Here is a 13,240-nt window from a genome sequence, read left to right as displayed (position 1 = left end):
CCACTTCTTTTAAAAAGCTCCTCTGAAATGAAGAGGCTGATGTAGAGATGTTGGAAACTCAGAGCCGCTTCATCTCGAACAGTTTCTCTGAGAGTTTAAATAGTTCTGCAGTGATTTTTGTAAATGTAACATCTTTGTCTGTTTGCCTCCTAAAAATAAATACATAAAACACCGAGCAGCCAGAAGAACATTATAGATTCTATTATACAGAATGTTTTAATTGTGCATGTTAGGATATTTTATAGATAACAATTCAGTGAGGGGAAAAACCCCGTTTGTCTTTTTAAAACTAATTATTTTACAGTAGTGCACAGATTTCTTAGTGTGTGATTCAGTTTAATGCCCCGTGCTTCTCAAAGCGCTCCTTACTGTGAAAACCCAGATCATCGTTAAAGCTGTTCAGGAAACGTTCACGGTGCTGTGAGGTTTGTTAAATAATGTGTGCGTTTACTACAGAACCGAATTAGAGGGAGCAGCATTAAGTCTTATCCACAGATGCGTCAGTACATAATTTCCCAAGATGAAGATGTTTAAGGGGATTAATAACACGTGGACAAAATAACAGAACTAACACCGTTTAGAAGCAGAGTAACATTCTTCCAAATTTTATTTAGACAATGAATCAGCGCAAAGTCAGGATGTGAACTGGCAGGAATGCATTTCATAAATTATATACAGCAGCAGTTACGTGCCAGTCTTCTGAAATATTAAAACTTATTCACAATTTACAAGAAATATTACAGCATAATTCAGGTACATAGATTCACGTATACAAACGTTTTGGTAAATGTACTATGCAGGAAACTCTTTATAAACTCTCAGAAACATTTCTCCAAGTTGTGTTAGAAGTGATCTTATGAACTTAAAAACGGATTTGCACAAAGATTTTTAATATTTGAAATGAAATACTGAGGGGACATCGCGGGAGTTTTTTTTTTTTGTTTTTTGGCATGGCCAGGAAGAATGTCAATTGGAATTGATGGAGAGCATAATAATGATGAATAACGATGATTAAAAATAAAAAATAAGGTTGAATCAAAAGTGACAAATATGAGCAGTTCTTGTTTTGTTCTGTGAACGGCAATCGAAACAATATTTTACCTTCAGTTACAAGACCGCCGTAAAACGTTTTTATACAAAAAAGTAATTAAATGGCCATCTAGAAAGAGGTAAATATTTGGTGGTGTGTGTGTGTACGCGCTTTTTTCTTTTCTTTTCTTTTCTTTCTTTTTTTTTTTTTTTTTTTTTTACCCCCAGCATGTCGGACCGTTTCAGATGTGCGTCAGCGGCACAGTCCCGTTTACTCCGGCCGCTGTGCTCTGGTAGTGCTGCGGTAAGGCGTGCAGTCTGCTCTGAACGGACGGGTCCCCGGATTCCCCGCTCGGTAAGTACATGCTAATCATCTCCCGCAAGTCTCCGGGGCAGGGGCCTCTGGAGTGGCCGCTCACCGGAGGGCTCCCGTTGGGCTCGGATTTGACGAGGGAGCTCAGCGTGCCGATGGCGGCGGAGGACGCCACGCTGGAGCTCTGGTGCTGCGAGTAGGAAATCCCTCCGTAACCCGGCGGGGACGCGCTCATGTAGCTCTGGGAGTTTGAGATGGGGCTGTACTGGAGCGCGCTCATGTCGTAGCGGTGCATGGGCTGCGGGTTGTGCGGGTGGTGGTGGTGGCCGTGGTGGTGGTGGTGCGCGCCGCTGCCCGGGTGCTGCCCGTACGCCAGCTGCGCCTCCTGCATCATGGCAGCGGCCGCGGCGGCGGCAGCCACCTGGCCTGAGTACGCGCCGTTCGCCCAGCCGTTCATGTGCGCGTAGCTCGCGCCGCCCGAGCCGCCGTGACCGCCGGGGCTCTCGAGCCGCTGGCCCACGCCGGCCGGACTCATGCCCACCCCGAGCCCCACGCCCGCGCCCGCGCCCGCCCCACCCAGCAGCCCACCGGCCAGGGAGTACTTGTCCTTTTTCAGCAGCGTCTTGGTTTTCCGCCTCGGACGATATTTGTAATCCGGGTGCTCCTTCATGTGCATGGCGCGCAGGCGCTTCGCCTCGTCGATGAAGGGCCGCTTCTCGGCTTCGGACATCACCTTCCACTCGGCGCCCAGGCGCTTGCTGATCTCCGAGTTGTGCATCTTGGGGTTCTCCTGCGCCATCTTCCGCCGCTGCCCGCGGGACCACACCATGAACGCGTTCATGGGCCGCTTCACGCGCTCCTGGTTCGCCTTACCCCCCGCGCTGGGTCCCGTCTGACCCGGGTTCGTGTTGGTCTGGGGTCCCGGGGAGTGCAAGTCCGTCTCCATCATCATGCTATACATTCACGTGGCTTAGAGGCTGCTCACCCTACACAGAAAGAGCATGAACTTTCGTTCGGCGCTAGTCCGCTCGAGCAGGTGCAACACAAGCGCAGAGCTCCAGAGCACGCAAGCAAAAAAGTGGAGTGGATGCAGTTTAATCCAAACAGTAGTGAGTTTTGAAGTTCTTTTTTGCTATTTTCCTCCCGTAGCTTAGTTATTTTTTTGCCACTGCGGTTTCACGTCCACGTTAATTGAAAGCGCATTTGAGCTCCTTTCCCTGGTGGAGTTGAGGAGCTAGTTAAAGCGGCGGCCATATGATGCGCTTTGACAGCGATTAAAATGAGCAAGCGGCCAATGGCGCTCCAGAAAGAGGCTCGATTTGCATGGAGCTCGGCGTGCTGACGTAGCGAGCGAGGAAAGAGCTGGTAGGAGGGGTGGGGGCAACAGGGGTCAACACCGCCCCTCTAACCGAAAGTAAATAGCGGGATAGCCTGCCAGTTTTGGGCTACTCCATGAGTTTTAGTAAACGAATACCAACACAGAAAAGAATCCCTCATCTTTCCTTTAATTGAAAATAAAAGAAAACACCGTTTCGGTTATTATAACTCTTGGTCAACCGTGTCCAGTTTTAGGCATGGAAAAAAATGATAAAATGATGTTTTGATATTTGAATTCACCCCATGCTATATCTTTTAATGCATAATAACCTATTATAACACAGGAGCTTAGAGATCTGGCTCGTTACAAAACTAGAAGGAACCACATTCTTTAAACTCTTCACTTTATTACTGTAGTTCCCATTTATTGCCATTTCTTTATCTAAACAGGCCCCTTACCTGCATCTCAAGGGAATCACGTCCAGTATTTAATCGGGAGGTCCACCGCAACTGACCCCATTAAGGCTACATTTTAAGACATGTTCAAAATATACATTACATTAAATCCTATATGAAGCGTGAAGAGGCCTGCAGTCCTATAGGAGTCTGCTGAAAGGAGTGGTACTGCCGTCTACTGGCAGTTCCAACACACTTATGAAGGCACAAGACATGAAAACAACATCTGAGAAGAGACGTTTTATGTTTAACACAAATAGGTATTTCATGTTTCTCCTGTATAACACAGATCACATATCACAGACCGAAGATCATATTAAGACGAAGTTCGTGTTACTATTCACTGGCAAAGGAGGATCTCACACTGTGCACAATGCAGCACATGTGTAATTGGGATTTCACAGCTGACCTGCCCTGAAAACCTCAATCAGTCGCTAATTGAATGCAAAACAAAAATATTGCTATCCTGCTGAGCAGCCGCAGGCACTGAGCTGTGGAGCCGTGAGGAGCTGTATAGAGGTGGATAGAGGTGTAAAGAGCAGTGTGGACCTGTATAGAAATGTTTACAACATGCATTAGAGCTGTGTAGAGCCGTATGGAGTTGTGAAGAGCTGTATGGAGCTGTGTGAAGCTGTGCAGAGCAGTAACGAGGAGTAGAGCTTTATGGAGCTGTATGGAGGTGTGCAGAGCTGTGTGAAGCTGTATAGAGGTGTGAAGGCCTGTGTGGAGGTGTGTAGAGGTGTGTAGAACTGTGCGGAGATGTAAAGAGCTGTGTGAAGCTGTATAGAGGTGTGTAGGGCTGTGTGGAACTGTACAGACGTGTGTAGAGCTGTGTGGAGGTGTACAGAGGTGTATGTGGAGCTATGTAGAGCTATATAAATGTGTAGAGCTGTGGAGGTGTATGGGGCTATATAGAGGTGTGTAGAGCTATATGGACCTGTGTGCAGCTGTATAGAGGTGTGCGGAGCTGTATAAGAGGTGTGTAGAGCTCTGTGGAGCTGTATAGAGGTGTGTAGAGTTCAGTGGAGCTGTATAGAGGCGTGTAGAGCTCTGTGGAGCTGTATAGAGGTGTGAAGAGTTGTGTGGAGGTGTATAGAGGTGTGTAGAGCTCTGTGGAGCTGTATAGAGGTGTGAAGAGTTGTGTGGAGGTGTATAGAGGTGTGTAGACCTGTGTGGAGCGGTATAGTGGTGTATAGAGCTGTGTGGAGCTGTATAGAGGTGTGTAGAGCTCTGTGGAGCTGTATAGAGGTGTGTAGGGCTATGTGGAGCGGTATAGTGGTGTATAGAGCTGTGTGGAGCTGTACAGAGGTGTGTAGAGCTGTGCGGAGCTGTACAGAGGTGTGTAGAGCTGTGCTGAGCTGTATAGAGCTGTGTAGAGCTCCATGGAGCTGTATAGAGGTGTGTAAAGCTGTCTGGAGCTGTATAGAAGTGTAGAGCTCTGTGGACCTGTACAGAGGTGTGTAGAGCTGTGCAGAAACTAATATACTAATAACTGTATAGAAGTGTATAGAGTTGAGTTGAGCTGTATAGGTGTGTAGAGTTCAGTGGAGCTGCAGAGGTGTGTGGAGTTCAGTGGGATTTAATTGTGTAAAGGTGTATGAAGTTGTATGAAGGTGTAGGAAGCTGTATAAAGATATATGAAGTTGTATTAAGGTGTATGAAGACGTGTGAATGTGGATGAAGCTGTATAAAGGTGTAGGAAGCTGTGTGGAGCTGTACAATTTTTTATTAGGCTAATAGGCTAATGTGCATGAGGATCGCAAGGATCGAGGATCCCACATTAAATTGTGTAATTGAGCTTAAACATATGACAATGGAAAATATCACATCTGCCAACAGCTCTGTAAGAGGTGAGAGGATCAAATTATAGGTGTGAAAAAGAAATGATAAGTATAAAAATGTCTACATAAATAATCTTTGCCTTTTTTAAATTATATGCAAATATGAAATGATACCAGTAGAAATGAATACAGGGTTACACTCGCATTTAATTATTTTATATTTCTCAACACAATTTACATCATATACAAATATACAAATACAGTTCAGATTCTTAAAAAGTCATTTTATATATATATATATATATGTGTGTGTGTGTGTGTGTGTGTGTGTGTGTGTGTGTGTGTGTTAACTGAACTTGGTGGTAAATCGGTTTATCTTCAGTAGCTATTTAATTTTTAAACAAACTAGCCATGTATCTAAAAAATGAAGAATATAATTCGAATAAAAGTCAGACTTCAAAAATGTATAACATACTTTTATATGTGTAATAACAACAACAACAACAACAACAATAATAATAATAATAATAACAAAACATAATAATATAACTACTACTACTACTAATAATAATAATAATATGCGCATTTACTGTAGATCCTGTCATTGCTGCTGTGCGCAGTGAGTGGATTAGACGGTCCAGTTTCCTCTAGAATTAAAGTCCACTGAAATACACCGTGACCCTCGTGGGACCCTCGCGCGCTTTAGGGAGAGCTCGTGCTGGGGGACAAGGCGCTGTCGGTGCACGTGCGAGGCCAAAGGTTACAGAGTTCCCCTAAACAAACAGCACTGACCCGCAGCGCTGCACGAGGGCTCTTAGTCGCTGGATTAAGACGGATGCGCGCTCTTCCTCCAAACATAAAAGATTACACATGTAGGTCAGCGTGGCGCTGTGAACAAACTCGGCCTCCGACATTACTTTAAAATCCATTATTAAGACAAGATCAGCAGAAGCTTCTGGATGAAATTATTCGTAGACTGAAAAAAGAATATAGTTGTGAGATAAACTGGAGGCGAACAATCGAGCCCCTCTCTCTCTCTCACTCAGTTGTGAAGCTCTCCTAAAAGTGGAGAGTCTCTTGAACTTGTGAGGAGGCAGTTTAACATGGCCATCTGACAGGTGTTAGCGGCCGAGCAGCTCCCCAAACCATAATTACGCTCCGGAGAGGGTGAAAAGAAGAGTGAAAATAGGTTTGGCTGGAAGAGGGGCTCGGCTACATTGTTAAGATGTCACTGAGGGTCTACAGCTCCAACACAGGGCAAGTTACAAAATCTGAAACTAACCACAGCTACATCGTCTAAGTTTGAGTCTCTATCCGTCTGTGTTTGTGAGTCTTCCTGATAAAGAGCTTAAAGACATCACTCACCAATTCGGAAAAACAATCTGCACACACGAAGAATATTAGCCACAGGTTTAAAGTACTCCATACTCCAAATCTAGTTAAATGACTTTTAGTTAAATGGACAACAACCTAAAATCTACATAGACTTTTAAAATAATTTAAGATGACAGTAAAACCGCGCAGGCTGGATGATGTCAGTTTTTTGTTCTTGATGTAACATTTAAAACTAGCTTTAAACCTAGTAAAGCCGTGTCTGTAAGCCAAAACTAACTGCTGAGCCTCGTGTTATTGTCCGCAGAAGCGATTCTATGAGAGGGGCGCAGAACGGGGTCTCCGATCTGGACCGGCACTGAGAGTTACTGAGCTTCTCCTCCAGTTCGATTGGATTCACCCCTAAACCGCCCTCTCCATGGCGGGTCGCTCCTCTCTCTGTGTGGACACAAGAGATTTACAGACTCGCACGACAGACGCGGATTTCTCTGACAAATTCCTCTAAAGCCTAAAGTCTAACGCGTCCTACTCGGACTGTAAGGTTGTGAAATTTAGCGCAGACGCTCGTCGTGTTCAGCAGCAGTGCTGACAGCTCCAGCGCGCTCAAGCCGACGACCCTTTTTTGACCACCCGTTTAGCACATTGCTGCATTCAGCCACAGAATCGTCAGCGAACCCCTCATTTCCCCTCGACTCAGTGTTAAAGAAGATTTCCCCCCCCGTGGAAATAGTCTAAACCAGAGCATTTGAGGTGAAGCAAACTTACGCGAGTTCCATCGTCCCACCTCGGCGGTGATGGAAAACTGTCCTCCCCTCGTTTCTATCGCTCTGTCCTAACCAGCCACGGCGAGCCGCCAGACCGCCATCCCTCATAAAATCTACACTCTTAGTGTGCGAGGCCGAGCGCGGCCGGCTCCCAATTCCACCACTTCACCACACACTGAGGAGAGAGACAAGAAAATGAAATTTATTACAGACTCCAGAAGACAATTTTCAAGTTATTGTTTCTCCCGGAGAAAGGCTCCCTTCTTACATAATGAAGCGCCTTTTGTGTGGCGCGGAACAATAGAAAACAAGTATTCTAATAAACAGCCACTTTTTTTTGGTTCCCTCTCGAGGATGAATGGAATTGAGCGGTTGGATTTGAAAGCAGCTGCGGCGTATTGGCGATGTTTTTTTTTCCCCACCCATATTCCGACAACCCCCGCCCCCTGCGCGACGACTGGACGCCGGCGCCTCGTGTCCTGCGCTTGGATTGGCTAGTGGTTCACACTCACACGCACTCCGCCGACTGGCTAGTGTGAACTTTTAGCCAATTCCATCACAGGAGGCAGGCTTTGTCAGAATACGGGTGGGGAAAAATGAAGCCCCGCGTTGAGGAGAAGGGGGGGCGGAGCCTTGGCACCAAGCGCCTCTCCTTATTGGAAACGGACTTGGAGAGCAGCAGCGCCCAATAGCTGCGTACAGCCTTCACCTCCAACGCCTCAAAAGTCTCCACTACCGCTCACAATTGCTGCGTGGCTCCCACAGACACAAATTCAATTGAATTAATCTGAGTAAAAAGAAAAACACTTTTCTTAAACAGACATCCTTCCATTTAGCGGGGTCTCAGACATAGCATAACAGGACAGACTCGTTTTGTCAATAAAAAAGGAAAAGCCTCAGTGTGTGTGGTTCAGAAAAAGCTCCATAATAACCTTCCAGCTAAATGACAGAATGCTCCAATCTCTCACTTATTTTCTCCTGCTACAAAGGGTAGATACTGAGTCTTATGCCAATAGACAGACTACACTACTATTTCAGACCAGAAATGATGAGATGCCCACCCTAGATTTTAGAAAAGCTTCAGACGTTTGCAGGAAACATTCCTACTAAAAGATGCGTCCTGTGGAACCATGAGAAGTCAACTCATGAAAACATACAATAGGAAACAGTGTGGTAGCACTGTATGTAAGCAGAGAGAGAAAATCGAGTTTGTTTATGCAGTGGATGATTTTTTTGCATAGTCCCTGCTGCATGTGATTGGGTGGTGAATCCTCTGGTTGCCCTGTGTTCTGTAAGCCTTCCAGTAGCACAGCTTGTCACCATGTGTCTTTGACAGTCTGTCAGAGTGTAAAACTGTTATACTGCAGTTTAGACAGACTCACTGGGAGATACATCATCTCCATCTGATGGTAGGTGTTTACATTTCGTGACCAAAACGCCACAGCTTCTCTCTTACAGTCATTCTGTCTATATTCATCCACTCTATGATGAGTATGGATGGCTTATATTGCTAATTTCCGGGTTCCAACATCTTACAGTTATTACTGTAAATGATATCACAAGATGCCACTTATTAACTACAGTGAATGGCTGAAGTGTTAAATCATTTTTGGATGCCTAAAACATTTGCATAGTACTGTGTGTCTCTCAAGAATAAGCTTCTGGATGATAACAATAATAATATTAATAATAATAATAATAATAATAATAATAATAATAATAATAATAATAATAATAACAACCTGTTTTGCTGTTGATTTATGTATTATTTTAAAAGAGTAAAACCAGCAACACTTCATGACTGGAGAATTTCACACTTTAACCAGTGCGTTTTGGCACATTTGTCTTCATCTAGGTTCATTATATATATTCAAATACTTAACTGACTATATAACTCCAAATATGCTGCCTTGCTATACTGAGTTATACTGAGGGGGTTAAATGGCATCAGTTAGAAGATATCATACAATGAGATGATTGGAAAGTCTAGACATTATCAAATGTCTCATCATAACAAAAGAGAAAAAGGCCTCTCACATATGAATAATATGCTGCAGCAACACAGCCTCTGTTCTGAGAACCATACAAATCAAATCCTCATCCTGATCCGTCATGAGTATTCTCTGAGTGTTTCATCTGGTTCTTTTTTATTGACTCCGGCAAGTTTTCCCTCTGTGATTACACATAGTCAAAGTACTGGTTCTGTATCCTCAGTGAAATTAATTTTTGCTATCCCTGCTGTCACTAGGCAAAATCCAACAATGTTGAGGCAGAGTCTGTAAGTTGGTGAGAATCATATTAAACAAGGAAAGGCCAGGTAATTAAAGATTAATAGATTATGAACAATTCCATAAAAAGAGTAATTATGTACTATAATTGTGCAGTAGAAGTCCAGTCTCAGCACCACGTTTAAATTTGATCCCATTTAACAAAATCTATGCATTGCAGAAGAACTGCTTTCATGACAGCAGTGTTGCTTAAGAATAGGTCCATGTGCTCAGATAGATAGCTGTGATGATCTTCAACTGGCACCCACCTTACTTTATGGTCTTGCGTTAGTGATTCAGTCTTTCATGAAAGAAATGTATTCAAATGTTCAGTGGACTTCCAAAGCAAAACTCTCTAAGTTAGATTAGATTCTGCCTTTTTACTTTTTGTATTGCATTTTTTTTTGGACGTGGCTTATTTATTGCATCATGTTGTGCGTGTAGTGTTTGTTAATATTGATTTGAATTATTACTAAAATTAAATAAATACAAATTGTTGTGAGAACAGACTATGAGCCGTTAATATAAGCCGACCAAAACTTTACTTGGTTGAAAAATGGGAGTCAATCGCACAGTTAAATAAAACACAAAATTTTGTGACCAATTTAATGTTTGGAACTGCTTAAACATAGTTTTGCACAATAAGTGTTATGTGTTAGGCTTGTGACATTTAACTGAGCCAAGATGAGGGGTTGGCTAAACATTTTAATGTTACATTTATACTTAGACAGCAGCTCTAAGTTTAAGAATTAGCCCTATTAACTGGGACCTTGAGTACACTATTTCGTTCCACCTCGTGTACCACATGTGTGATGCAAATGACAATAAAGCCTCCTTATCCTTATTCAGGAATTTTTCCTAGCAACATAAATAATTGGTAACCTGCTTGAAGGCACCTTTAACAGTGATTTTTATCCTGACAGCTGTGGTTTAGGTCAGCTAATGCACAACGTTTCTGGTGAAGTGTAAATCAACAATGTTCAGTTGCCAGTATTTTACTGTACACAATTACAGGTGACATTTCTGGCTAGCATGAAACTCACTGCTGGAACAGCCACACTGCAACAGATGCACTTATATCAGGGTCCGCTACCCAGGGAACCTTGCAATGGTGACCTGACTCATGGGGAGTGTAAATAACTACACTCTGTAGACAGCTCTAGCATTATCTACAATACCAACCTACTGATTTGCTGATTCCACCTCTTAAAATTACACCATACAGATACAGTATATGTTTGTAGACACCTGCTTATCCAACATTTCTTCTGAAATCAAGGGCATAGGAGGGGGTTTGTCCCCCTTTGCTACTCTACCATTCTAGGAAGGCATTTCTCTAAATGTTGGAACATTTCAGCGAGGATCTTATCTTAAACCACAAGAGCATTAGGGAGGGCACCTGCTGAAGTTGAATTCTCAGTTCTGGGTCACAAATGCCACTCCAGCTCATCCCAAAGGTATCAGATGGTGCTTCATCTTTCCAGAGAACATGGTTATTGACTGCTCCTCAGCCCAATCCTAGCCAGTGCTTGGCTATGTGTGCACAGTTGAGCACATGTATCAACAATAGGTGCACCGTAAATTCACTAATCATAAGGGGAGTGTTTTGGACATACAGTGTAATTACAGCATTACCCACAACAAACTACTGATTCACTGACTGCACCTCTTTGAATATCAAAGGCAAACAAATCTACTTTGTGGTTATTATCTCGCTTTCCTATTCTGTGTCCTTAATTTATACTATGCATACATAATAAATCTTCATTTAATAAATCTAGCATATTTTGTGCTAATGCCATGGAAATTTAGACAATATCCTTAGTTTTCCAGTTTGCTTTTGTAAAGATTTCCAGGAATTCTGGGATAGTTCAGTTTTACAGAAAACTATAAATTCTACAGAAAACCTTTACACTACCAAAAATTACAGCAAAATACAAATACATATGGTAATTGATTAAGTGCAAGCAATCGTTTACAGTGTCATAAATAAAACAAACATGGCAAATATACTTTTAACATATCCCTAGTTATTCTGCCCTACTAACTCCTTTGACCACAATGCAGTATGTCTTGTTCAGTTTAAAGAAAAGGCTCTTGTAATCTATGCCTCATTTGTGTTTCAGGCAGACAGACAGAGACACTAACAATGCAACAGTGTGTACAGTTCATCATGGGATCATTATCCCCAACAGAGTCTTGTTGAACCCCATCATCAGCAGGACTTTGAACTGATCACTGCACAGTTCATTAATCTCTTACCACGGTTGTTGGGGCTGCCAGTGGTTAAACATCCCTCTCTGGGTATGGCTCTCCTTCAGCAGGATACCGCTGTGTTAATTTTCTCACTCTATTAGCACAGCGCAGCTAATCAAGTCCCCTCTCCCCAGCGCCGGTGGGTGCCGAGGAGACACGAGCAGGTGTCAAGCCTGTCTCTCCTGTTTACCACTGCAATCTATCTCCTAACTTTGCCTCTGTGGGATGATTATTGATTCATATATGACCGATTCTCCCAGTGCTATTGCAACCAATCTGTGTCATTAAACTCTTAGCAGATATAATTACAAATAATCTCATTGTTTTTTTCGCTTCTTCCCATAGCTCATCCCATGCATGCTTTCCAACATAAACAAGGACAGTAACCTGTTCCTAGCAGGCCTCATTAGCAGCCTGCTATACTGCTCGGCTCAATCAAATTACTAAACCTTTGAAGCAATTTCAATTCTATAGAACCTAATTACTGTGATTAGACTAAACCGAAGTCCTGAATGTTTGTCAAGTCATAGATTATTCAGAGGAATCGACTGATAACACAATTAGTCAAGTTGTTACACATTCATTATTGAGTAAACCTAAGCTGCAGTGGTTTATAATGGCACTGTGAGCTCCTGTTTCACAAAGTCTTTTAACTGTCATGGTCAGTAACTGTTTTAATAAATGTAAAAATAAATAGCTAAATTATCTAGTTTAACATCTTAAAATGGCCAAGACATGCTGACCAGTCCAGACGTCTATTCTTCACTCTTAGAACCAAAGAATAACAGACAGTTTGCATTATAATCCATATAATTACTGAATAATAAGGATGTAATAAGCCTGGCAATCTAAGGGGTGAACTATGTATATTAGTATACTAGTTTAAACAGTATGTACAATGTTTGTAGTAGTCCAGGAGAAATTTGATTTATGAAGCAATTTATCTGGAATGGAAGGGTGTATTTGCTCAGTCTAATATTAGAATAACTACAAAAGGAGTGATTTTATGTATGTTAATGTATTTGTCTAACCATTTCTAAACCTTTTCTCCAGGAAGCCCATAATTATTTATGTTTAATCATCATAATAGCACTTCTTTCATTTAAATCAGGTGTGCTGGTGGTGGATTTGTACAAGTCAATGATGGCTAGGGGCACTGAGGAGAAATCTATTGATGTTTTATTGTATTAATATTTAGCATTTGTCTAATGTAAAAAAGTGTTCTTATGAGCAAAAATGCATTTGTTGCAAGGTTTCAAACAAGAAGACTTTTGGGCATTACAAACTAAGAATCTAAGTCAGTATGTGTCATTATTACTTATGCCAAAGAAGATTCATGGCTTAGTCTACATTTACAGAGAAATATCTCTTATGTCTGTTTACAGATTCGCATGGCAGCACAGTTCCCCCTGCGATCTGTTGATTTATGCATCATTAGCATAAATGCAAAACGTACTGAAAGGCTGAACACATTTCCGTGTCGCTCTTTGTACTCAGATGAAACAGCAGTCACAACACGGCTTTGAAGGCTCCCCATATCTCTGTCCAGAGCTGTCTGCAGCCTCATATGTTTTAAAGACGCAGACAAGGGAGAGAGAGAGAAGATGGGACCGAGCAAGAAGTGTGGGGTCAAGTCTAAAAGCACTGTGGGAGAGATGGACTCAAAGGCTTAAAAGCCCAAAGGCTTCTCCCCCTCCCACAAAGCCTGGTTTCAAACATAGAAAC

At 42.6% G+C, this 13,240-nt stretch overlaps 1 protein-coding gene and 1 long non-coding RNA gene across 3 annotated transcripts in view; both read right to left on the bottom strand.

Moving 5' to 3' along the window:
* The window catches only part of LOC108431467, a 102,831-nt gene that overhangs the window by 19,287 nt on the left and 70,304 nt on the right, over positions 1 to 13,240 (bottom strand). Inside the window, exons 1-2 of one of the 2 annotated variants that reach the window (XR_001858155.2) lie at positions 7,261 to 7,381; positions 6,994 to 7,167 (exon numbers count right to left, since the gene is read on the bottom strand). This is a non-coding gene — a long non-coding RNA (uncharacterized LOC108431467). Of the gene's footprint in view, positions 1 to 6,993; positions 7,168 to 7,260; positions 7,382 to 13,240 lie in introns of those variants that run through there. The other variant, XR_005130363.1, reaches the window with a different exon arrangement.
* Positions 886 to 2,644, bottom strand: sox1a (SRY-box transcription factor 1a). The gene has a single exon (XM_017704647.2). It carries the CDS (start codon positions 2,301 to 2,303, stop codon positions 1,272 to 1,274), a length of 1,032 nt encoding a protein of 343 aa, XP_017560136.1. The 5' UTR covers positions 2,304 to 2,644; the 3' UTR covers positions 886 to 1,271.

The sequence above is a fragment of the Pygocentrus nattereri genome, chromosome 6, assembly GCF_015220715.1.
Source record: "Pygocentrus nattereri isolate fPygNat1 chromosome 6, fPygNat1.pri, whole genome shotgun sequence".
In the NCBI taxonomy this organism is placed as follows: domain Eukaryota; kingdom Metazoa; phylum Chordata; class Actinopteri; order Characiformes; family Serrasalmidae; genus Pygocentrus; species Pygocentrus nattereri.
This window is presented reverse-complemented; position numbering and strand designations above follow the sequence as displayed.

What these genes read in the sequence shown, in the direction of transcription:
- sox1a (XM_017704647.2), bottom strand. Translation starts at nt 2,303, where the DNA reads ATGTATAGCATGATGATGGAGACGGACTTGCACTCCCCGGGACCCCAG.